The sequence below is a fragment of the Nelumbo nucifera genome, chromosome 4, assembly GCF_055504915.1.
Source record: "Nelumbo nucifera cultivar China Antique chromosome 4, China Antique-T2T, whole genome shotgun sequence".
Lineage (NCBI taxonomy): Eukaryota > Viridiplantae > Streptophyta > Magnoliopsida > Proteales > Nelumbonaceae > Nelumbo > Nelumbo nucifera.
The window spans coordinates 36,641,025-36,667,528 of NC_142652.1; the positions used below are offsets into that span (position 1 = coordinate 36,641,025).

Genomic DNA, 26,504 nt, shown 5'->3' on the forward strand with positions numbered 1-26,504 from the left:
TTACAATCCAATAATCAATACTAATATACACATAAACCAAAAAAAATGAAATTTAATCCAACAAATCATAAAAAAGAGAGAAAAAAATTTGCAACCACGGTCGAAAATCAATAACAGTGCACCATCACCGTAATGATCCATCAGACTCAATGCACTCTCCAAATTAGTCACAATGTCTGCCATCGCGGGCTGATCCCTTCCCTCTAAGCTCACACACTTCACCCTCCTATCTAACACCCTCTGCAACTCTCCCCCGTTAATCATGGGTACCGCATAGTCCACCACACTAATCAGTCCTCCCTCCTCGTCCTCCTTGAATAGTTCTATCTTCCCCATTAGCAGCTCCAACAACACCACTCCCATCCCATACACATCGTTCCTCGGCGTCAGAACATTCAGATTGTAATACTCGGGGTCAATGTATCCAACCGTTCATGCTGCTTTCATCTGCATGTATTCCCCATTCGTCTATGGCCCCATTAACAATAACCTAAAATCTGAAACCCTGGCCATCCAATTTCCGTCCAACAAAATGTTTGATGACTTTATGTCTTTGTGAATTATCGGTGGCACGGAGTAGTCGTGAAGATACTCGATTCCCCTTATGGCGTCTAGTGCGATTTTGATCCTCATCCTCTATGAGTTCAAAATACTGTTGCTCTTTTCTATATTGCTCTTGGAATGTAGATGATCATAGAGTGCGCCATTCTTCATATACTCGCACCAAAAGCCTCTCGTTTCTTTCTTCGCAGAAGCTCACTAGACCAACTAGATCCTTTTCCTGCAATTTCTTCAACTTGTGGGATGTCTCTCCCCTTTTAATTGCCACCTCACGTCCATCCACCAGCTTCCCCCTGTACACAATCCCGAAGCTACCCTTTCCAATCTTATTCTCCGACGAGAAGCTGTCAATGGCTGCTACAAGCTCTGATAGGGTGAACTCCTCGGCCTTGTCCATGTGCTTCGAAGAGGTCCCACTCCTTTGCCACATAATCACTTGGGAGCTCTGCCGCATAATTGCTCGAGAGCCCTGCCGCCTAATGGTGGATGATCTCGAGAGAGTGTTCAATGGACCACTGCTTGCTGGCGTGCCAGCATTAGCATTACCTCCGGTTATGGTGGGTTGAACGAAATTATTGACTTTCTTCTGTTGGCAACAACATATTCCAGCCCACAAGGTGTAGATAAGAGTACATGCTCCCAAAAAGATCCCAAGAAATCCTATAACGACAAAAGCCAATAAACCCTTGCTCGTCTTTTTCGATTGCGACTGTTGTGCTGGCGGTGGCGGCGACAGCAACGGAGCTGGTGGTGGCGGTAGGCCATTGCATGGCTTACAGATATTCCTGGAACCATAGCAAAGACTCTGCGAATCACCATATATACCACAAGAGCAGTCCTGAACACACGGGCCTAGAAGAGTTAAAACACTAACAAAGAAGAGATTACCACTGCGTTCGTGAAATCGGGGAAGATGAATAGTATTTTTCTCAAGGGATTAAAAAATATTATAACAGCCAATTTCAACGGGAAGTTAACGAAAGGGTCTTTGTCTCATGGTCGAGGGGGGTTTTTGTCGAAAAACAAAGTACAGGGGTCTTTGTCACAACTCGCACGAAGAGTCTTTATAATTTACCCTAAATTTTTTAGGGAGAAATACAAATCAGCCCAGCTCAGAATTACTAGGCCCAAAATATTAGTGCTAAATTCACAGGATGTGATTTATAGGGGGACTGAGCTAGTTGTAGGGGGGATGGAATTCAAAATTCTGCATCGTGTGTTTCCGTATTTTTCCCAATTTTTTATCAATTTGTTAATATAGCGTTACGCCCTCCTTTGCTCCTCCTACGCCTCGTTTTTTTTTTTTCTGTGTTTATTCATTAAAAAATAAAAAATGTATTTTTTTATTAATTTTCGTCTTCTTTCCTTATCTCTGTGCTGTGCTGAAGCCATTCTCGACTTTCTGGATCGAGAGTCTGACATGAAATAAGCCAAAATCCCTCGAGAAATTCTCTTTTACTCGTTCGAAGGTCAAAGCAGGCGGAACAGTGATTGGGTTGCAGATCCGGTCGGGGTTGGAACTGATAAGAATCTGGAAGGTTTGGAGGAGGATTTTTTGAGCGAGTGACTTTGAGGTTCTGGTGTTGATGATCTGTTGGGAAATGGAAATGATGCGGATCTCTAGGTTTGGGTATCGAGTTCGAAGGAAGGATCCGCCATGGGCGAGGATCTGGTGGGTTTGAGATTGTTGGAGTGGAGAAGTAGGAGGTTTGAGTGGTTTGGTGCAAGAGTTGTTTGTTTTCGTGGGTTTTGGTGATGGCTACTGTACAGAAATTGTCTGTATCGAGTGTAAGCACGAGCGGGAACAGTCATGGTTCGTGCAAGACTGATGCAGTTGTCTCGGATCAGTTCCCGGCTGGGCTGAGAGTTCTTGTTGTTGATGACGATACCACTTGTTTGAAGATTTTGGAGCAGATGCTTCGGAAATGCTTGTATCATGGTGACTCTATCGTCTGTTCTTTTGCATACGCTTGTATTTCATTTATTTCGTTGAGTTGGTGATTCAAATTGATTCTGAGATTTACTAGTTTTTTTTTTGGCGTTTGTTCTTAGATATTTGGATAAATGAATGTAGAAAATTTGTGTTAGAATTTAATAATTGAGGATAAATGTTGTTTGAATTCCATTTGTAAGAACGAAAAGCTTCAGTTGTTAATTACTATATTATGCGTTGTTAGTTTAGTGCTTTGAAGTGGGCAACTTTTCTTCGTATTTGCTTTTTTGCTGTTTGCTTGATTCCCACTCAATGTGTTTAGATTATGATGACAATTGTACAAGGTAGTTACTTCGACATGTCATGGTAGATGTCAGGGTATTTGACACTTCGATAGGGTTTGAACTACAATATGTATGCAGTTAAAGTATCCACTGTTTCTTGTGGGCCTGTGGTCCATTTCAATGCTGCGGCCTTGATCATACAGTATGCATCTCCTCCACTTCTCCCTCTCTCTCTCTCTCTCTCTCTCTGAAGCTTCTGAGCGATAGAAGGTGAGTCAGGAACTGATGGAATGACATTACAGGCTTCCTGTAATTGCTTCAAGATGACTACCGTATAAACATGAAAGTGTATAGATAAATCTTTGATATGGTTTGGTGATAATATACATGGGCCAACTCACAAACCTTTGATATGGTTTGGTGATAATAGACATGTGCCAACTCATAAATCTTTGATATAGTTTGGTGATAATAGACATGTGCCAACTCATAAGTCTTTGATATAGTTTGGTGATACTACACATAGACCACATGGCTTAGTGTATTGACTTTGCCACTTATTGAGATTTTGTTGATTTAGAACTACTTGATCAACTGGGATGTTGGTTGGATTGGTCAATTTGGGCCTTAGGTTGTTTGTTGTAAATTTCTCCAGTTCAACTTCTTGGGGTTGGATGTTTCTTTTCTTTTTTACCCTGCATGGGGTGGGGTAGAGGAAAAGTGGATAAATGGTAAGTGATCTTAGAGCATGTTTCTTACTTAGTTTAAATCTTTCAATATTTGCTGGGTTTAATCCCGGTTAACTTGATAGTGTGTCACCTCGGCCTCGAAGTGTCACCTCGTACATGGAGTGTCACCTGTAATCATAGAGGGGGAACGTTAGAGGCCTCGAGGTGATATCTCGGGGATGGTCAAATTAGTAACACCAAAAGTAGAGAAAATGAACTGAGGAGATTGATAAGATATGATATGAAGTGAGGTGAGGTTAAGTGAGGTGTGCCGAGGTGTTTGGTTTGTGTCTTGTGTGTGTCCTTAAACAAATGAGGGGCTCACCTATTTATAGGAGAGGAGTTTCATCCAAGAATGGGCATGCCACTCACCTGTGGTTGGAGCTTTGTCCACTTGTCATGCCCTTAGTTGACACGACTAATTGTGTGCGCATGGTAGGCAATGACCCTGCATTGAATGTGCTGGCATTGATGTTTTGATTAGCTCAACCACATGTAGCATCTATATGTTTGTCCACATGTTGCTTCCTCAATTGACTAGCTGTACATGTCGTAAGTTGGCGTTAGGTTGGCATGGTCAGGTTGGCCTGACCAAGTCAGCTACTCTTAGGTTGGCTTGGCCTTCTAAGGTGATGTGAAGTCAATTAATGACTTTGCCCCCCAGCTTGTTGCTACTTGACGACTTTTGACTAGTGGTTGGTTTTAGCCGTATTAATAAGTATGCTGATAAAAAGTAAGGTCCAATGTTTGAAAATTATATGTCTATTATTTTAGTTTCCTTGGTTTGGTTCCAAGTTGTTTACATTAGTAATGAGCATAATTGTCAAGGTGACGCCTAGGTGGACGCCTAGGCGACAAGGTGCCCTTGGAGTCTCACCTTGCCTAATTGCCAAGCAGTTTTCTATAGCGTGTTATAACAAACTTTTATATTCTTAACTTTTTGAGGTTATAATTATAAAATGGACATTTTTAAACTAAAATACTCCTTTTGTGTGTTTATATACTAATTTCTTTTTGTTATTTTCTTATTTGTTAGGGTTTAATCAACACAAAAATTGCTAAATGCTGTATTGAACCCTCAAAGACTTCAAAACCTGAACCAATAAGTAAGAAAGAACATAAAATGTTGTCCAATGAACAAATTTTCTTCTTCTTCTTCCACCTTTTTTTTCTTCTTTTCCTATAACAGAAATAGGAGTTCAGCCCCTATACTTTAACATGAAGTTTATTATGAAAATTATGGATATTTATTAAGGAAAAACGATTATGGAACCTAGGGAACTACCCTAGGATACATGTTTTTACTTGAAAAAATCCATTGCCTAGGTGACGCCTAGGCAACTAGGCGCCCCCTGTCACCTAGCCTCGCCTTGGCACCTTAAAAATATGGTAATGAGTTTATTACTGAAGTAAAAAAAGTATAGATCCATATATCTCTTCAAGTTATTGATATGCGGATAGGGGAATGCAATGACAACCACCTAAAGCACTTTCACATAACCCTATGCAAATAGTAGTACGTACATTTGTACTTGATTATATCCAACCAAACATGATTTTTGGAAGGTAAAGTCAAAATCCCTACATGGTGGCTTGTTGGAAGCCTGGACTTTAAAGGGGAATGCACCACAATGCAATGCCACAGATCCAAACACCACCTAGATGGTCAAAACTATACAATTTTTGATGATGCATTTTAATGGCCACAAATATTTGTTTAGTGCTTGAATTTTTGAATTATTTAATTATTCTTGTCATTTTTAAATCAGATGGCTAAAATTATTTAATTATTGAGGGAGGGAATTTGATAATTGTTTTTTATCAGGTAACTTTTCCTGTAACTCAGCTTTATGTTTTATAATCCTGAACTTATTGGGATCTTTTACATAGTAGGAAAATAATTAAAGTTATAGAGTTTTTACCCGCTGAGTGAAAATTGAAGCCTAGGTATTTTCTTTCTTTTACAGTGATTAGTTGTAGCCAAAGGAGACAACTTACTAAGTTTATTTCTTCATAAACTTTGGGGCAGGGAGAACTCTTCTTATTATATTCTTATATTGAATAATTATTAATTTTTTCTCCATGTGTATGCTTGTTTGTGTGGTGTTTTACTTCTCAAGTTTTATGTTTAGATTTCATTGAGACTTTTCCTAGGGTTGGTAAGATTATATTTTGTTCTGTGGTGTGAATTCATGCTCAACTTTTGATGGTGAGATTCCACCGAGGATTTGTGAATCTATTTCCTAACTCAATGAGAGAGGTGGGACTTTGATTTCCAGAATGATGACCTTGTTCAAGTGGATTCCTAGGCTATCTAACTTAATGATCCTGTAAGGAGAGGGGTTGTGATGGTTAATTTTGTTTTTTGTTTTTTGTCAGTATGTTGTGAGGGGTAATTTCTATTAGGGAACTATTTTTTTTTCATCAAATTCCCTGGGTTAATATTGTCTCGTTGTTGTGTTTTCTGTGGTTATTTGGCATAGCCCTAAGGGGTTACAAATTTGCAGAATAGGGTTGCCAATCAGGTTGTTTAGTGAGTTTCCATAAATAATCTAGGAACATTCCATACAATGATAACTTAGTTTTGTGTCGCTCCCAGCCAAAGAAGTGTGGTCACCCCAGTGCCTCCAAAATTGAGGGCTTCTACAAAAAAGAAGGCCAAATCAGTGCTTTTCCCCTCATATCTGCTCCCTTTTCTTTGCTTGTGGTGAGGCTTCTGTGCTCCTGTTATGGAGAGCCACAAGATCCACGGTCTTATGGACAGTTTGGGTGGAAAGAAATAATAGAATCTTTGAAGGAAAAAGAAAATCGAGGGAGGCTTTGATTGACTGCATCACTATCAAGGTAGTGCGTTGTGTAAAACCAGCTGAGTTGGTTAAGGAATTCAAAGTGGTTGATATAATCAGGCGCTGGAATTGAGTAGCAAACTCTTCAATATCTAGTCCAGCAATTCAAGAGAGTTGGGAAGCCTCTACTCAACAAAAATTCAAGTTCAATTTTGATGGCAGTTCTTTTGGTAATCCGGGGCCTTCAGGTGTAGGAGGAGTCTTTAGAGACAGGGAAGGAAAAATTTTGGCTCTTTTATTGGGGTCTATAGGAGTTGGCGATTCGTTAAGAGCTGAGGTGTTAACATTCTGCAAGGTCTGAGACTGGCTAAACAGATGGGACTACACCAGATTGAAGTGGAAGGGGATTCAAGATTATAGACTGGATGAAAAGTGGAAATTTGGGAATCTGGAATCCACAGGCAAGCTATGAGAGAAGTTTGGTGTCTTACAAGGGAAGTTGAAGCAAACTTCCAATGGGTTAGAAGAACAGCAAATGGCCTGGCTGATGCTCTAGCCCAACAAGTATCAAACAGGAGTGAACTTTTCTGGGCTGTTTTGTAACAATAGTTATGAATTTGGGTTCAGTATTCCAGCTTTGGAATGTTTGAGATGTTATGCTATGTTTTTAAAATTTTAATGAAAGTTACCATTCCTATGAAAAACAAAATGATTGCTTAGTTTTGAGCTTAAAAGGAGTACCCATATTCCACTCCCCATCATTTACTGATGGAACAAATTTCGGTCCAAAATACCTTGCCATTTGTTCATAATGAACCCTTATGGGCAACTTTTTTCATTAAAAATGACATGTATAAATGGCTATTATCAATTGTCAAAAACTCTGAAGGATGTGTGTAGGGATGATATGGACTGCTGTGGGGTTGAACATGTAGTTAGTGCAATGCATCCCTTATCTGATGGGTAATCTGGATTGGGCACAGGATTCCTCCACGTGGAAGGAATAGGTTTGGGGGGGGGGGGTTCTGTAGGAAAGCTCCTTGTTTGAGCCCACTAGGAAGCATTTTCAGAAGCACACACACACTCACACACACACACACACACACACACACACACACACACACACATATATATATATATACATATATATATATGTCTAACAATGGTTATGACACTGAACAGAATGGAATGGTGGAACTAGTATAGCTGACCCCGTATAGTTGGAACATTGGAGAAGGTTAGATGGTTTTGATGACATATATAGTCTGTTTACTCTGTTATTCTATTCTTTTAGTGTGATTCCTTAAACAACCCAGGAATATTGTACATGGCAACTTGTTTTGGGGCCCAAAAGGACCCCATGAATTCCATCTTTGACCTTTATTCAGGGTTAAATTTTAGAACAGAAAACTTTTCCATGTGTTTAAAAGTCCCTTCTCCATACATATTTTCTTGACTTTATATTGCAAATATCAATTATTGCTAGATGTTAATGTAATTATTCTTTTAAAAATGTAATTACCACAAAATAAACAACTGACACAATTTTTATTTGGTCACAGTTACAACTTGCTGCCGGGCTACTGTTGCTTTAAATCTTCTTCGGGAAAAGAAAGGTTGTTTTGATGTAGTAATAAGTGATGTTCACATGCCTGATATGGATGGCTTTAAGCTTCTTGAACATGTTGGGCTAGAAATGGACCTACCTGTTATCAGTGAGTAACATTTGTTTTACCTCTTAACATAGACAATTAGAGTTCTTGGTTTTCTGAAATAATTTGATGTTCTCTTCTTTAGTGATGTCTGCTGATGGGAGAACTAGTGCAGTGATGAGGGGGATCAAACATGGGGCTTGTGATTATTTGATTAAGCCTGTACGTGTAGAAGAGCTGAAGAATATTTGGCAGCATGTTGTTCGTAAAAAGTGGAATGAGAAGAAAGAACATGAACACTCAGGTAGTGTGGAAGATAATGATTGCCATAAACGGGGGGCAGATGATGCTGAGTATACTTCATCTGTTAATGAAGGAACAGATGGTAATTGGAAAGCACAGAAAAAAAGGAGGGATGCTAAAGAAGATGAAGAAGATGGAGAAATGGAAAATGATGACCCATCAACATCAAAGAAACCTCGTGTAGTGTGGTCAGTGGAGCTCCATCAGCAATTTGTCAGTGCTGTCAACCAGCTTGGCATTGATAGTATGAACCTCTTGAACAAATCCCTTCATTATATTTTTTCACATGTGTTTTCCTTATTACAGAAGTATTTTGTATTACATGATAGAGATAAATACAGCCAAGTGACAAACTGCCACTGCAAGTTCCTGCAAAATGAAAGATACAAGCTACTATATTATGGCTTGTGATTCCAACAATTTCTTAAGGATGGTTGGTTTAAACCTCTTTGCTTTTTTTTTTTAAATAATTATTAGTGACTGAGTTTTCTTGCTTGCACTGCAGAAGCTGTTCCAAAGAGAATACTTGAGCTAATGAATGTTCCAGGTCTAACTAGAGAAAATGTTGCAAGCCATTTGCAGGTTTGGTTTCAAATTACTTACGAATTTCTCTTCTTGTATGTGATGACAAGCAAGATTCTTTTTCATTCCTTTTCCCCGTTCTCTGACAAGTTAATAATATTTTAGTTGATAATACGGTCCCATGCACAGTATTAGTCTATACAGGACCATCTTTTGCACCCTTTGTTGATAGTAATTAAATACTTACCTTCTCAAAAAAAAAGGAAAAAAGTTGATAATAGTAAGAGCCTTTATGCTATTTCTTTTAGGTTTCAGTCTATCCTTTGTGATTCTTTTGATGAGTAATGAGTGATTTTATTTTTTTGATAAATAAGAGTGATTTCATTAAATCAAATAAAGAGAGTACAGTCAGCCTAGGAGGAGGCACGGGGTGTTACCTCCCCCAAGGACTGAACTATAAGCACTAAAAAACACAAGCCTGAAACACAATTACAAGGTAGCCCAAAACAGATTTCCCCTTGGTACCCCTTGCTTGTCCAGAGAATCAGCCATTGCATTTGCTGATCTGCTAACCCATTGAACCCTGGCTGTCATATTTCTTGTCAGCCATTTAACTTTCTTTAACAGATCCCTGGAACCCCAGCAAGCTGTTTCTGGATTTGTCAGCCAGCTCACTACTACCTTGGAATTCCCTTCAACTACCAAATTGTCAACTCCAAGTTGATTGGCCAGCTGTATACCTTGTACCTCTGCTAGTATCTCGGCCCTTACAGAATCACCAACACCAGCTGGTCCTGAAAATAAAGACATCATATTGCTGTCTTTATCTCTTAGAGTCCCTCCTATTCCGGATGGCTTTGGGTTACCTTGGCAGCTACCATCAAAATTCAATTTTACCATTCCTTCCGGTGGTGGTTTGCATTCTACTTGTGGTTTGTTCTTTGTGGAGACTGTAGAAGCCACTGCTGCCCAATTTCTCCTTAAGTCATCAAAGGAGTAGTCCGCTAGCAAGTGTGAAGATTTCAACCACGAGGTTGTCCTTGTCATTATCCACTCCTTGACTTCAGCAAAGCTTCTTTCATTTTCTTGAAATATTCTAGCATTTCTCTCCTCCCATAATGTCCACAAGGTAGCGGCCCTGATACATTTCCACATTAGCTTCCCTCTTTTTGTCATTCTCCCAAAGGCAGACGGAGTGAACAGTAGCTTTACTTCGGAGGGCAAGTTCCACTTGCACCCAAATAATGATACAACCCAGTTCCAAATATTGGCAGCAAAAGAGCAAGATATCAACAAATGGTTACAGTCCTCACCCTTCACTTTACACATAAAGCACCGATTTAGGGACAAACACATATAGGGTTTTTTCTTTTGCAAGTTTTCCACAATATTGATCTTACCATAATAGGCTTCCCAACAGAACACAACTATTTTAGGAGGTATTGGCCTTGACCAGACTTCTTTAACAGAGAAGACCTAAGAGGAGGGGGTGGAGGAAAGGGATTTAAAGAAAGACGCACAAGTGAAGGAGCCAACCAGGGTTAGAGACCAAACCCTTTTATCCGGGTTAGGGGGGGTCCAAGCACACAATGTTTAGAAGCAACAAGAGGCCTGAAACACAAGAAGATTTGTCATCCCTTAACCCTCTTTGGAACCCAAAATTCCAGTTTAAAGCTAAAGGGAGAATCGGGGAAGGAACCTCGAAATAGGTTTCTTTTTAAAGAGGGAGATGGAATAGAGAGAAGGGAAATGGTCTTTTAGGGGTTGAGTTCTTACCCAAAAAAGAATGGAATTTCCAGAACAAACATCATACCTTACAAACCTGAGGAATTTGGGGATAATGCCAAAAATTGCCTTCCAGGGTGTTGTGAGCAAAGCCCTTCGGGATACCCCGGCATTCCAACCTGATTCTGAATAGCCATGGATACTCTTCACTACTTCATGCCACAACCTCTATCTCTCTCTCTCTCTCCCTCCAAGGGCCACCTCCAAAGCCACTTACCTAAAACAGCTTCATTCTTACTCACTACATTCCCTAATGTTAGACCTCCTTTTTTACTTCGACTCACCACCTCACACCTAATGAAGTGTCTTCCTAGGTTCTCATAAGAAGTCCATCAATTTTTCCAACCTCTTTGCCTCCCTTTTAGGAATTCTAAAGACTGATAGGAAGTATATTGGCAAGTTGGCTAGAGTTGCCTTAATCAAAGTAACTCTACCCCCCAAGGAAATATAGTTTCTCTTCTAGGCTACCAATCTTTTTTCAAATTTTTCCCCTACTGGGTTCCAGAACCTACTTTCCTTTGGATTTTATTAATGAGTGATTTTATTAAATACCTGAAAACATAAATGATGCACATAGGAAGCTTTCCACATTGAGGTGCGGGATGCAGCCTCTAATCAATACAAAGAGTTGCAACTTAGCCCAAAAAATCTGATTCCCATTCACCCCATGTTTAGCAAAATTCATTCTTTGGCAAATTTTGCTCCTTGAAACACTGCTTGGATTTCCACGTTAACTGAATCCCCCACTCCAGTAGGACCAGAATATAATGCAACTATTAATTCTTCTGCATTTCTAAACACTCCCCCAATACTAGAAGGCCCTAGATTGCCTAAACTACTTCCATCAAAGTTGAGCTTGATGACACCCTCTTCAGGAGGCTTCCATGCCATTGACAGTTTAATTCTCACACTAAAGATTTTGGCAACCTCTTCTCAATTTCTTCATAAATCATCACAGCCTTGATTAGTATGAAATATGCTGTTGGCTGTTGAGCAACACTTTTTGTTGGTTCACCAGTATGATGTATGGTATTAGCTGTTTATACTTAGAGAACATATGATGGGAGATCTACCTGTTCAATAATTTTTTTATTCAATTGGCCAAATTTTTTTAACTGTTTTTAATTTTTTTTGGGTGAAGATAATTGCATTTCGTTAGATAATTAAAGATAAAATCAACTCATAAGTCCAAACAAAACATTTTTTTTTCTGATAGTAAAAAGAAAAAGATTCATTAAAATAAAAAGGTATTACAAGCTGCTCAGGTGTTAAGACAACACCGAAGAGAGACAAGACAAAAGGTACAATCAAAATTACAATTTCGTAATTCAAAAACATCCCAAAGATTTTCCCCTAAACCTGACTGGCAGACTAAAGCAAATCCACAGAGACAAACACCCATTCTTCTACACACTTGCCAGAGGCTGCAACAATCTTTTCCATCATCCAATGCTTGCCTTCAAGTAGTCATTTATTCCTCTCTTCCTAGATTGTCCGACGAATGGCAAACAGAACTCCTGCACCCTTCACATCCTTCTCTTCCACATGCTGCCCTCTGAATCCTCCGCTTCAAAGGCTTCTTCCTGGACCTCTCCTTTGTCCCAAGCTTCACCCCTCCACCAGTTTCTTCTGTTCTGTTTCCTCCTTAGTCCCTCTTACTTTTTTTGAATTGTTCAAATGCCTTTCTTGCAAAACCCTCTCTGTCCCAGAAAAACAGCCCAAGTGTCTTACCACTGGTACTTTTTTCTTCTGTTTAAATTTCTTCCTTCTGTAGGCTCTATCCTTTCATTTGCTTCCTCCCCAACCCTTCCTTCACTTTCATGGTGTCCAACCTCTCCCCCTCCTAACTCCACACCCCCTTTATTATTTTCTTTTTCACCTACAATTATTGATCTTTCTTTCCCTTTTGTAGACCCTGGCCACCCTACTGCCCCTTCACTATCCTCCGGAAACTTCCTTTTTTTTTTTCTCGAGCCCCATCCTCCTTGTCACCACTTCCCCCTAGTTTCCACCCCTCTGATTCCTGCCTAACCTCAGCCAAGGGAGATGCAGAATGACCCCTCCACTATTATGTTTGAATGGCCAGCATTCACTGAAGCCGCAGCTCCTTTCTCAGCTGTCTCCCTTGCTAGAACATCAATAGGATCACTCTCAATAACCTGAAGGCAATCTGAGGTCAGCAATGGATCTTCTGCTTGAACTGCTACTGTGATTGGAATGGCCACCTCCTGCTGTTGAAGCTTGTCTTTGCTTGGCCCAGAAACAGAATTTTGAACTCCACTGTCTCTGACCTCCTGATCCACACCTAAACCTTGTGATAACCCAAACCCAGTCGACCTTTGATCTATTCTCCCTACCCAACCCAGTTCAAGTTGCCACCCCCCTTTTCCTTTCTTTTCTTCTCCTTTCCTATTTTACCCCTTTTAAAACCCCTAACCTTTTCTTCCAGTTGCCCCTCTTATTATCTCTTAAGCTTCTAATATTGAAGTGGAAAAAGACAAAGATTAATAACAACTGATGATAATGGAAAATGACACAGCAGCCAAATTAATAAGGTCCTTCAGTCACTGGGGAGGGGAAATGAGAGGATCTTCCATTCCATTCGTACCTCAACCGGAACTGGCCAGATCATGAGCTATTGCATTCCATTGTCTTGGTTTGAACAAGACAGACACACTGGATCTAATTGTTTTTAATTCATGTGCAGAAATTCAGACTTTATTTGAAAAGACTAAGTGGAGTAGCTCAACAACAGGGTGGGATTCCTAATTCATTTTGTGGGCCTGTAGAATCAAATGCGAAAATGGGTTCACTAGGTAGACTTGACATTCAAGCTTTGGCTGCTTCTGGTCAAATTCCTCCACAAACGCTGGCTGCTCTTCATGCTGAACTTTTAGGTCGACCAACAAGTAACCTGGTTTTGCCTGCAATAGATCAGCCAGTTCTTCTACAAGCATCACTTCACGGGCCCAAGTGCCTTCCTGTTGAAAGTGGTGTGGCATTTGATCAACCTTTAATAAAATGTCCATCTAACATATCCAAACAGTTTTCTCAAGCCAATATATCCATTGAGGATATTCCTTCAGGCTTTGGATCATGGGCAACTAATAGTGTTGGTGCAGTGGGCCCAGCGAGCAACCTTTGGGGTTTAAATACCCAAACTAGTACTGTTTTGATGCAAATGCTACAACAGCAGCAGCAGCAACACCACCAACAACAACAGCACCAGCACCAACAACAGCACCAGCACCAACAACAGTGCGTTCTATCTGAAACTGGCCATACAATTAATGTGCAGCCTTCTTGTGTTGTTGTACCATCTCAATCATCAACCAGTTTTCCAGCAGGAACAACTGCTGTTTCCCTCAATCAAAACTCCAGCTTCAACAGCAATACTGTCATTGATTACAGCTTACTTTCTGGGCAAGCAAATAATGTCTCCTTAGGTATTGGACAAGTCCCGGATGTGGACATAAAGAATATTAATGTGCTTAATGGGTATGCTGTCGCAGGATCTGTATCCCCAATGGTTTCATCTTGCTCAGTCCATGCTGACAGTAGTGCAGGTTGGCAAGTCCAGAATTCAGCTGTACCTTTTACTGCTTCTAGCCAATTGCCAGGACTTGTTCCAAATAGATGTGAAATTCAAGGTTCATATGGCACAAAAACAGCTGCACTTCCAGATCCAGGGCCCAGCAAAAATCTTGGTTTTGTTGGTAAAGGGACTTCCATTCCTAGCCGGTTTGCAGTGGATGATCTTGAACCGCCAATTGACAACTTGAGCCATGCAAAAACATTTGGTGATGTTAATGGAGACGTAGTGAAGCAAGAAGTCAATTTTGATTACATTGAACATGCTAAAGTAGGTGCCCCAGTGTTCCGACAATATTCTCCAAATGATCTTATGAGTGTTCTCTCAAAATAGGTAATAGCATTTTCTTTTCTTTCTATGCATGCTTGATATCATTATTTTTTTGAAGAGGTAAAGTAAAATTGTATTAATCAAAAAGGATAGCAAAGTATAGCCACTTGACAAACTTATGTACGTATAAACACCCTTACGAACCTTTAAAATAATTTACTGCCACAAAAGGAGCCAAGATATCCTCCTTGAAAGGCAAATTAGTACTCAGCCACCCTCTAATATCATCTAAAACTGGTATCACCTTTTCTACCTGGAACTGCTTTTGATAAAAAATTCTCCTGTTTCTTTCCCTCTAAATGGACCACAGGACTTCCAAAGGAATAGCATTCCACCGAATCCACCCCCTCTTGCTCATTCCTCCAACCTTCCAATTTTCAAGAAGGGCCTTTAAAGAAATAGGCATGTAGATAGAGTACTGAATAGCCTTGAAAAGGTCTGACAAGATTCTAGAAGAGAACTCACAATGGACAAACAAGTGGTTATCCTCCTTGCCACATAAGACACAACTGGTATCTGGCAGCACCATACCTTTTGTAATTAACATATCCTTCACTATGCACTTTCTCCAGCAGCTACCCAAACAAAAAACTTCACTTTTGGGGGAGCTATTCCACCCCAAACAATTTGACTAGGGAAAGAACATAGAGAAGCAATATCCAAACCTCTATAAAAAGATTTAACTGAAAAGGATTCAGATTTGGACCAACCCCAGCAGCACTGATCTAGAACCAAAGGGTTTAATCTTATGCTTTGCAGCCTTGACAACAGCTCTGAAATTTGAGGAATCTCCAACTCGTTGAAATCTCTTCTGAAGTAGGGAACCCGGACTTCCGGACAAGAGAATCTCCAAAAACAACACAGCAATCAGCTACAGAAGCTTCTTTTTCAGAGGCTGGAGGAAATAACTCTAGAAACACCTCTTTTAGTGGGATATCGGAACTTCAATGCCATTTCAGAATTTCAACCTGGTGCCATCCCCAACCTTATATTTGATTCCTTTCAAAAACTGAGGATAACCTTTGTAAATCCCTTTCCATACCCCACACCCATAAGTAAGGTTTGACTCAGCCGCATCCTGACCATTAACTTGAAGGCCATATTTTTGTGCAATTATTTGTTTCCATAATTCATTGGGTTCCTTGAAGAATTAGATCTGGAAAAGGCCTATGACTTGGTGGATTGGGGTTTTTGTTGGAGGTGATGAAGAATAGTAGTTTTGGGAAAAGATGGTGCAAATGGATTTTAGGGTGTGTTAGGACTTGCTGTTACACTATTTTGGTGAATGGAGCAGTTGTGGACCACTTTCTTGCTTTAAGAGGGCTTAGACAAGGAGGGCCCCATCTCCCTTTCTATTCACATTTATTGCAACAGTAGCACATACCCCACACCCATTTAAAAGGGTGGTCTCTCTATTTAGACATTGAAAGTTCACATTATCTATAAAGCATCTTTTCATATGTGTATGGCTCCTTAATTATTCTTGTAAGAGGACATAATGATCCTTTCTCACGGTTTTTAATCATTAATCATTCTTTGGGGTGTGTGCTATTGTTGATGCCCATTCAAATTGTTCTCTTTTTTCAAATTGCTCTTGACATGGTATCAGAGCAAGTTCCCTTTGCCATCTGTTGGTTGATGTTTTGAATTGTGGATTAGAGAAGGAAGTCTCTCTTCTCCAGTAAGGTCGCTCTCTTCTCCGGTGAAGTTTCTTTGTTTGAAGTCAAGATGGAGCGAAATGTGTCTTTCAGGAGGCCAGGTGGAGGTAATCGAAGGTGGTAAGCTCTCAACTGGTATCGTAGAATGGGGAAGGAAGGGAGGGCAAGGCTCTCAACCTCTTATAGTGAAGTGGCGGCTGTGGGGGCTTGGCCGGTGTTTGGGTCTTTGGCAGAGATTTAAAAGGCATGCCTAGGCGCACAGGTGAGGCGCATTTTAGGGTAGGCGCCTTGCCCAGGTCCTAGGCGCAACCCATTCAAAAGGTGCACACTTGGTGCGCCTTGTGCCTTAGACCAGGCGTGTGCCTTTTAAAAATTTGCCGCCTTTTCCTTTTTTTGAGTCTGGCGGCTAGGCCGGGGGATCCGCCCCCGAACCCCAGTGCCACACCCCTCAAGGCTAGTCCAAACAAGTCCATGTTGGGGTCTCGAGCGAACTGGAGCTTCGATAATCCCCTATTTGGTAATGTTGTCCATTCATTCATCCTAAAAAAATATCTTCTTAAAAGCAATTAAAACTATACAATTATTATTTTTTGTGTGAAAACTAAGAATTTAAGACCCTAACATGGACTTGTTTGGGCTTGCCACGAGGGCTGTGGCACAAAGGCAGCTCGTAGAATTAGGAATGTAATATGTCACATTAGCTAATTGATGCAGTTGAGAAAAAAAAGAGATTGTGGGTTTTATATGCTTGAAAATGTTTTATTTGTTTGATTTCATTTTTAAATTCTCATTTGAATATGCTTTACATATTATATTTATGTATTTTAATTTTAGATAATAGGTTTTTTAAAACATTTATTTTAAAACTTAAGTTTATATTTTTATTAATATTATGTTTTATAATTTTTTGGTTTTTTTTTGCATATTTTTTTGAATTTTTAGCCTTTTTTTTTTTAAATTGTGCACCTTGCCTCAAAAAGGCACACGCCTCACCTTGCGCCTTGCACCTCAAGCGCAAAATGGCCCTTGTGCCTTTTTTACGCCTTACGCTTTTAAAACACTAATCTTTGGAGGTGAAGTGGCTTGATGGCAAGAGGGTGGTAGTTACGGATCCTCAGGGGGTGAATGCGAGAAGGGATTTCTTGAGGAATTGTTTGGTGGGGAGGTTCCGTTGGGAGGAGACTAGGGGGGTGAAAGTGAAGAAAATGGCGGATGGGCTCTTCCTCTTCATTTGTCAATCGCGTGTAGGTGTGGAAGGAACCCCCTGTTGTTGGACTGGTGGGGGGCAAGGGTCGGTTGTTATTACCTTGATCCTTTTGCAGTTGGGGAGGACTTGGAGTCGAGCTGGATTAGGGTTTTTGGTCTTCCTCTTCTCCTCTGGTGCCCTAGCGTCATTAGGGCTATTGGGGATGCATGTGGGGGCTTCATAGAAACAGATGATTCCCCAATGGATATTTCGACCTGTGAGTGGGATAGGATGAGAATCCATAGGGGGAAGGATATTCCGCACAAGGTGGAAGTGGTGGCGGGGGAAGTGGCTTTTACAGTTCAGATCTGGCAAGAGATGTTGCCATTGGTTCGAAGATGGAGAGGTGGTGAAGAGAGGTCATGTGATGTTCAGATAGAAGAAAAGGGGGCTTCGAGCTATTCCAAAACGTTGGTTCTGGAAGACTCTGGCGAGAGTGTCCTTCCCTTTTCTTCTGAAGTAGTGCGAAGCAAAAAGTATGGATTGCGGGTCTCATCTCCGGTGGCCGGTGTTGGAGAAGACGATGCAATGATGAGGTCTCCTGTGAACCATCCGATTAGGGTGTCATCGAAGGGTCCAGATGGGCAGTCCCAGGAATCAGGTGTTAAGGAGGTTCGAAATTTGAATTTGGGGGGCAGTGGGCAGGTTTTGGGAGTTGAAACCATTAAATGTTTAATCAGGGAGTGTCTCGCTGAGATCCAAATGGAATCTAATGTGGGCCGCATGTTAGCGAATTAACATGGGGTGATCCAGCCCCCTCTTCTTGGGCCTCAGTTGGCCCCATGGTAGCCCAAATGATATTCTTGGGCCAGGTGTGCAGCACCCATCCCAGTCGAGTTTAATTTGCTCTAATACGAAAGTTGGGCTTGGGCCTAATGTTCCAAAAGAACTTAACCCCCCATTAGAGGGGCCCTTTTGAGTCCAATTTTTAGTTCAGCTAGGGGATGTCATCAGGGTGTGGAGGCAGGGGCCATTTGGAATTCTTAGGAGTGTTGGGCGCTTGTTTCCCGTAAAGAGAAGAAGGGTGGGGGGGGGGAGCCGTGGACCTTGGCTCAGTGGTTGTGAAGTCTTTGCCCTCCCAAATGGGTGCATTGGAAGGTAAGGTTCAGCAAAAGCCAAATCAGTTAGTGGTGCAGAGTGAGGAAGAGGATCTGTTGGAGGTGGACCTGATTGTGATGGTGGCTGCGGAGTCTCAAGCTATGGCTGATGGAGGTGGACAAGAGGACGTGGGGTTACAGGGGGAAGGGAATAAGCTCTGGAACTCAGCTAGGGGAGTTTCCATTGGATGGGCAGCTGCAGGAAAGTAGTAATGAATTATTGGCTCCGCCGAAGCTGGTTGGGGAGCAATCGGTAAGTGGTTCTGATTCCTCTTGGGTCTCTTCTAAGTTATTGGGGCTGGGGAAATTCCTGGGGATCTCACTAGAAGGTTTGGAAGAGGAGACAATCAAGTACTTGGAAGGGGTTGAGCAAAGAATGCGCTTGGCTCGGGGAAAAACCACAGTAAAGAAAGGGGGTAATAAGTCTAAATGAAGCAGAGAACTGTTACGGTTGACCTGGAGCCTTAATGAAAGAGGGGGTAGCAGTGAGGGGAGTTTGAGGGGGCGGGGGGGAGAAAGGCTTAAATGCTTTTTGTCATACTGGGTGGTTTTGTTATGGAGTTCAAGGTTCTTTCTTGGAAAGTTGGGGGTTTGGGGTTGGGGAGAAGGTTGGTTGTTTGTGGTTCTCTGAAAAACTTCAGGTTCAAAGGTGGTTCTGATACAAGAAACTAAATTGGAAAGTGTGGAGGCAGCAGTGATTAGGAGTATCTGGGGGGAGGGGGAGGTTAGGTGGAGGTCAAAGTCTGCTGTTGGAAGTGCAGGGGGGTTACTGAGCATGTGGGACCCGAATGTTTGTGGTCTGATTTCATTTCAGATTGGGAATTTTTCAATTTCCCTTGTTTTGAAGCTTGCTGATGATAATGTTTGTCAAATAACTAATGTGTATGGCCCTAATGACCGAAGTTGGAGGGAGGAGTTTTGGGAGGAACTGGCTGTGGCTAGGGGTAACCTTTCTTGTCTGTGGATTATAGGTGGGGATTTTAATGTCACATTGTCGGTGGATGAGAGAAGTTCGGGTGGGAGAAGATCGAGGGATATGGTGCAGTTTGCTGAATTTATCAACAAATTTGAGCTTCAAGACCTTCATCTCCAATAGTAACAAGTTTACTTGGACCAACAATCAAGATCTTCCTACCCTAGTGAGGCTGGACAGGTTTTTGGTTACATCTAATTGGGAAGATGTCTTTCCGGAGATTAAGCAGATTGCTCTTCCTAGGCCAGTGTCAGATCACAGTCCAATTCAGCTGGTTTGTGGTGCTAGAATGAGAGCCAAAGTTCCTTTTAAACTAGAGAATGCTTGGTTTGAGGATGCTAATCTTGTTCCTTTGTTGAAGTCAGTTTGGGAGGAGCTGCAGGTAGAGGGTACCAGTTCTTTCATTTTGGCAAAGAAATTGGGGGCCATCAAAGCAAGATTAAAGATTTGGAAGTTGGAAAAGAATTTGAATTTAGACACAAAGAAGAAGGCTCTCCTGAGTTTAATAAAGGAGATAGATACAGCTGAAGAAGTTGGTTCCATAGCTAAGGAGCTTAGATTAAAAAGACAGGAGGCCAAGTTGAAGTTTGATGAACTGGCAGTGGTGGAAGAAATTAAATGGAGGCAAAGAGCTAAAGTTGCTTTGCTAAAAGAGGGGGATAGTAATACACATTTTTTTTCACAAAATGGAAAATGCTAGAGCTAGAGCTTCTGTAATTACCAAACTGGAGGGGGAGGGCAGGGTTGGTATCACTGAGACTGACATGAAGTTTGTGGCATCAGATTTTTATAAGAAGTTGTACAAGGAATCTTGGTCTTTTAGACCTTTCCCTAGATCCTTTCCTTTTAACCAGTTGAGTGAGGAGCAATCTTCCCTTATTGAGGGTCCCTTCTCTGAGGAGGAAATTAAAGGAGCAATCAAGTTGTTGGCCGATGAGAAGTCTCCTGGTCCCGATGGCCTTACAAATCTCTTTTACATTAAATGCTGGGATGTGGTGAGACAGGACATCATAAATGTTTTCTAGGACTTTTTTGAGAGGGGTTCTTTGCAGAGAAGCCTGAACTCTACTTTCATCACCCTTGTTCCAAAGATTGAAGGTGTAGTCAATATAAGGGGTTTTAGGTCGATTAGCCTTCTGCATAGTTTTTATAAAATCCTAGCTAAAGTGCTTGCCGAAAGATTAAAAGGAGTACTTGGTAGTGTTATCTCAAACAACCAAAGTGCTTTCATTTCGGGTAGAGGCAGATGATGGATTCGGTGCTTATTGCTAATGCGCTGCTCATTCATTCAAGGAAAAGAGAAGGTTCCCTAGGTTTGATTTGTAAACTTGACATTGAGGAGGCCTATGACCATGTTAACTGGAGATGTGTGGACCTTGTGCTGCATCAGATGAATTTTGGGCAGAAATGGAGAAATTGGATTAAAGTCTGTATCACTTCTCCAAAGTTCTCAGTCCTGGTAAATGGGCTGGCTGCAGGTTTCTTTGGCAGTTCCAGGGGCCTTAGGCAGGGAGACCCCTTATCTCCTCTTCTTTTTATATGTGTAATGGAGATCTTGACTCTGTTTTGTAAGAAGGTTGCAAGCTCGGGAGAGTGGGATGGTTTTGCTATTGTGCTGGGGGGAGAGAAGGTGAATATTTTTCAATTTGCAGATGATACTCTATGTTTTGTGGATGCCCCTCCCTCTCAGGTGGAACTTGTCCTTGGAATTCTATCTTGGTTTGAAGTGATCACAGGGCTAAAAGTAAATTGGAACAAGAGCCAAATCATCCCAGTTGGACAAGTTTCTAATTTAGCTGAATGTGCTGATATTTTGGCTTGTCAGATTGGATCGCTCCCAGTTAATTATTTGGGCCTCCCGTTAGGGGTGAGTGGTGGTTCCTTTGTAATTTGGGACCCAGTTATTGAGAGATTGGAAAGGAAGCTGGCTTCTTGGAAGGCAAAATATCTTTCTTTTGGGAGGAGGGTGACTCTGATTAAGAGTACTCTCTCCAATTTGCATACCTACTTCTTGTCTCTTTTCTATATTCCTAAGAAGGTTGCAAATCAGATCGAAAAGCTTCAAAGGAACTTCCTTTGGAGAGGCTGGGAGGAGGAGAAGAAAGTGCACTTGGTGAGTTGGGAGCAAGTTTGCCTCCCCAAATCAGATGGGGGGTTAGGTATAAGGAAGCTGAAAAATTTTAACTCTTATCTGCTTGGTAAATGGATATGGAGATTTGCTGTAGAGCCTGATGCGTGGTGGAGATATCTTATTGCCAGTAAATATGGTGTGAGTTGGGGAAACCGGAGAACTAGGGATCCTCCTCCTAACTGGGGTAACTCCCTATGGAAAGGGATAATGAAGACCTATTCAGATTTGGCCAGGGGAGTCTCAATTAGGGTGGATAATGGTAATAGGACCAAATTCTGGAAGGACCCTTGGTGTTCTAATGTTCCTCTTGCCGAGTCCTTCCCGCTCCTATTTCAGTGTGCTTCAGATCAAGAGGTCTCAGTTGCTGAGTGTTATAGCATTTCGAGTGGTTCAGTTCTTTGGACTCCCTCTTTTCGCAGGAATCTTTTTGATTGGGAGATGGAAGAGGCTGTGAATCTCTTGTCATGTCTCCAAAATCAAGCTCTGGATTATAATTTGGAGGACAAGTGGTTTTGGTGGTGGAATTCTGATGGTCTGTTTTCTGTTAAATCCCTGGCTGCTTTGATAGGAAGGAGGGGTGGGCCTGATTTACCAGCTCGGCAAATATGGAATCCAACCAGCCTGACAAAAACATGCTTCCTAGTTTGGACTATGGCTCTAAATAAATGCCTTTCTAAGGAAAACCTAGTGAGAAGGGGCATCCAGGTTTCAGACTTGTCTTGTAGTTTATGTGGTTGCAATGTTGAATCCACTGATCGTTTGTGCATCCACTGCCCGTTTTCTGCTCATTTGTGGAATCATCTCCTCAACATTGTGAAGGTTAGCTGGGTGATGCCGAGGTCGGTTAAAGAGTTGTTAAACTGTTGGCAGATTAAGGGTTTGAGCAAGAAAAGGAAGGTCCTCTGGAAGCTAATTCCAATTGTGGTTATCTGGTGCATCTGGACCGAGAGGAACAGAGGGTTTTTAATAACAAGTCTCTTAGTCCGGAGGATCTATCTCAGAAGTTAGTGGGCAAGCTGGTTTCATGGCTGTCTGTGACTGCTGAGTTTAGAAATTGTAATGTATCAGATGTTTTATTTTCTGTTTCTTGATGGTTCATGTATTTTCTGTTTTTGATCAGTCAGCCATTTCAGGGACTGATCTCAGCCTCCTGTTTGTATCTCTTTCTCAATAAATATTACTTTACCTTTTCCAAAAAAAAAAGTTCACCTTGATGTTATGGCCATTGGATCTGGGTTTTTGATTGAAGGTTGTTGGAATGGCCACATCTCCCTTTCTTCTTCTTGCTCACCGTACACCAACCTTATTCGTTCTCCTCTCCGATGACCATTGTGTGGACAGTCACTTCTTCCTAAGCTTCCTGCATCTTGGTCTGATGTAAAATCTCTCTCCTCCATTCTCTTCTTGACCTCCTCAATTGACCACCCTGCCACCCTTTGAATAATCATTTCCTTTCCCACAGCTACTGCTTCCGGAAGTCCTTGGGGATTGCTTGTTTCTCCACTTTAATCTCTGGCCACAGAGTAACCACATATAAAACATCCCCATTCACTATATTCACCGTATGGGGTGGAACACCTATCCTGTTCACCTTTATATGTACACATTCAGTGGACAATCGGAAGTCATCTGATTCATCTACCTCTAGGAAACCTCCACAGGCATCACCCATCTTCTGCACGATTTGAGAATGCCACAAGTGTAGGGGAAGGCCATACACTCTAATCCATATGTAACTAGGAACGTCCTTTGCTTTCACCCAGGTTTCACACCTTTCTGACCATGGCTCAAGATGAAGCAAAGCCACTTTAAAGTTTCTAGCTCCAATGTTCAAGACCTTGGATGCCTCCACTGGTGAAACTTGTCATTCATTTTCCTATCACCCACTCCATCACAAAACCACTAGGTCCTGTTTTCCCATCGACCAATTTCATCTCCATCTAGGCCATCCATATCAAAGCAACCCACCAAGCAACCTTGAAAGAAATTTCTTCTCTCCAAAACTCCTTCCTTCTCTGCTTCCAGAAAAAAGTGGCGTAGATTTGCCTTAATTTCACAGGAGCCCCTCTGATTTCTTTTAGTGCCCTTTTCTCCAACTGATCCTCTCCTGCCACCCTTGTTCTGCCTGAAAGTACCTTTCCTCCCCCCCAAACCATCCTGCATTCTTCTTCCGCTGTTGAAGTCTCCAACCATCACTAATCAAACGATGATTGTGAGTTTGACCAAACATCGTTGGTCGATTGAGGCTAGAGTGTTGCCGGTCAAACATCGGCCAATGTTTGAATTATTTTTCTGTTTATTTGCCATCACACAAACAACAAACTTGAAACAGCATCAGTCAAAAAACATTATTGTCATATTTTAGTATTGGCTTGGATTTCTACTTCATTTCCTAAATCCTAACATCTAATGTGATAGAAAAAGTGTGTAGCATTTTTTGTATGGCATTCAAAATTCTGTGCTGTATCCTCTTCTTTTCTCTTCTCCTTTTTAGGTGGTGAATGGGGTAAGATAACTGGATTAACCTAGAACCTCATGGTTGTAATGTAGAAAGTAAAATAATTAAGCTACATAAATGATTGTAGACTCCCTATAGAACTACTTCCTATGAATGTCCAGTAAGAGGAGAAAATTCATTGTATTGAACATAGGTGGCCACATCTGATGGTGGACTCCCCCAATGAATGTGCAAAGCCTGTTTACTTCCACCCCTTCTATCTGGCCAACAAAAAGGGCTAAGGTTATGTGGGGATGTGTCAGGGCTGCAATTTGCTGGACTATTTGGGAAGAAAGAAATTCAAGGATTTTTTTTTTCAGAAAAGGAGAGAAGCTTGGAAGTAACTTCGGAGGTAATTCATATAAGGGTGACACATTGGTTAAAAACTCTGGATATGTTTTCAGATTTCTCAGTAGATGATTTGCTAAGGAAGTGAAGGGAAATTGCACAGTCAGCACCAGTTAAGATGGTCTCCATCCAGTTCTTGGCGGAACCCTCCACGTCCTGGTTTTGCTAAACTGAATTTTGATGGCAGCAGCATGGGCAACCCAGGGCCCTCCAGAATAGGGGGAGTTTTAAGGGATGAAAAAGGGAACCTACTAGCCATGTTCTCTGGCCCAATTGGAGTGGGATATTCCTCGAGTGTTGAGATACTAGCAGCTCTAGAAGGGGTACAAAGGGCTAAAGAAATGAATATCAACAAACTGGTCATAGAAGGAGACTCTGAAATCGTGGTAAGTTGGTTAAAAGATACAATTCTAGGCTCTGGAACTACAGCAATGAAAAGAGGAAATTCAATTGGCTAAGGATATTGAGGTTCAATGCACTTGGGTAAGAGAAGTGCAAACTCATTTGCAGATGGTCTAGCTAGACAAGGGGTGAAGGAGAATTCTATTTTTTGGGCTCAGTTGTAATTTCTATTATAATCTTGGGTGTAAGTCCTGGGAGTTGAGTTATTTTAGCTCCCTTCCTTTGTACACAGAACAAAGACCTCACTTTTGTTACGTGGTCCTTTTTATCATTAGGAAATTGGTACTATTGTTGACCAAGGAATTGGTAATGTTTTTGTCGTCATAATAATTCACTGGTATTTTTGTTAACAGAAGATGGTTGTGTGGTACTATTTTAATCTTGGAATTTAGTTGGATCCAGGGGTACAACTTAGGTCTAGGTTGAATGAGGATTGTTAAAATTTTGAATGGGTTTAAATCTGAATCTGAGCTTTGTGTTTTTTTTTGCTAAATAAACATGCTATTTTAGCCGAAATAGAAATTTACATACTGGGCAACCCGATTTGCATCCCTAGTTGGATATATGATTGTGTACATAATGATGAAAAAAGAACACCCCCTTCATATTCACATACTTGAATGTCTATGCATGAATAGTCAAAGTTATGCTTATGTGATTTATCATATGTAACACTAGTTTGATCAAGTTTAGCATGATAATGTGTGGTATTGAATTGCACAACAAAGGATAATAGTGAAATAAACCTTATCATTGTACATATATGATGAAATGCACGTGTACATTCTTACTTATAGAAGTTATTTATATTGGTTCCTCATCCTCTAACATTGTAATGTCAATGACCATTAGCATCATATTATAGCATCATATCTACCGCTAAAATTATGATGGCATTTATATGCTTAGGTTTGCATACAGATATTTTTCCATACTTCATGGTCTTACTTGCAGTAAACTTGTGATACTTGGTGAGCAGGTCTACTGTGGATTGATTGATATCTTTAAATACTTTGATTCTGGGAAGAGATTACATAAAATATTTATTATTCTTTCCATAGATTCTCTGGGTTAAACATCCTGTTTCCCTGAAGAAAGCTCTTCTCTGCTTCAACATACGTCAAGGAGGTAAGAACTCTCAAAATTTCTCTGTATTTGTGTTCTGATTTAACCAAGATAGGAGAGAAATTTCCTTGTACTATAGTTTCTTACTGTGCTTAGAGCATGCGATATATCCAGTCGTGAAGTGTTGTTAGGGAAATAATTTGTGGTCAGCTTCTCCATCTTAACTGGTTATTAGGGAAATAAGTTGTGACCAGAGTCTGAAGGCATTCGGGTGGGCATATTTTTCTAAATTGCATCTCTCGTATAGTTCAACGGAAATAACAAAACACTTTTTTTTGCAATTAACCGCATTATCATCCTCTCTATTTTCCAAGTCAAGAAGCAAGAGACATAGCAGAGTTTAGGGTTATTTTACTAGAAAGTGCTTTTCATATGATACATGTTGAGTTCGGTGCAGTAACATGAGCCAACCTCTTGTTCTTCCAAGAGTTTCAACTTTCAACTTGTAGTTGTACCATCATTATTTATTGGGTAATTCTAGCTTCACGGTTCCTGTAATCAAACCCTTAAAATCAGAAATTGAGTGTAAGCTGTAGGCAAGGGTTCTGTGC

The 26,504-nt window shown here is 41.0% G+C and overlaps 2 protein-coding genes and 1 pseudogene across 4 annotated transcripts; 2 read left to right on the forward strand and 1 right to left on the reverse strand.

Annotated features, from left to right (window-relative positions):
• On the reverse strand, window positions 1–1,953 carry LOC104607457 (putative serine/threonine-protein kinase-like protein CCR3 pseudogene; annotated as a pseudogene).
• On the forward strand, window positions 1,725–26,504 carry LOC104607424 (two-component response regulator ORR21-like). Of its 3 annotated transcripts, none has more exons than XM_010273064.3 (6): window positions 1,725–2,500; window positions 7,855–8,007; window positions 8,090–8,491; window positions 8,753–8,829; window positions 13,262–14,479; window positions 25,808–26,504. In XM_010273064.3, the coding sequence occupies exons 1-5, from the start codon at window positions 2,317–2,319 to the stop codon at window positions 14,477–14,479; spliced, it is 2,034 nt and encodes a 677-aa protein (XP_010271366.1). In that variant the 5' UTR covers window positions 1,725–2,316; the 3' UTR covers window positions 25,808–26,504. The 3 variants fall into 3 exon arrangements, with proteins under 3 accessions (XP_010271366.1, XP_010271367.1, XP_010271368.1); XM_010273065.3 differs by having other exon boundaries at window positions 25,890–26,465; XM_010273066.3 differs by having other exon boundaries at window positions 2,004–2,511.
• On the forward strand, window positions 18,587–20,475 carry LOC148792170 (uncharacterized). Its single transcript, XM_088903740.1, has 4 exons — window positions 18,587–18,893; window positions 19,119–19,339; window positions 19,449–20,112; window positions 20,234–20,475. Exons 1-4 carry the CDS (start codon window positions 18,587–18,589, stop codon window positions 20,473–20,475), a joined length of 1,434 nt encoding a protein of 477 aa, XP_088759866.1.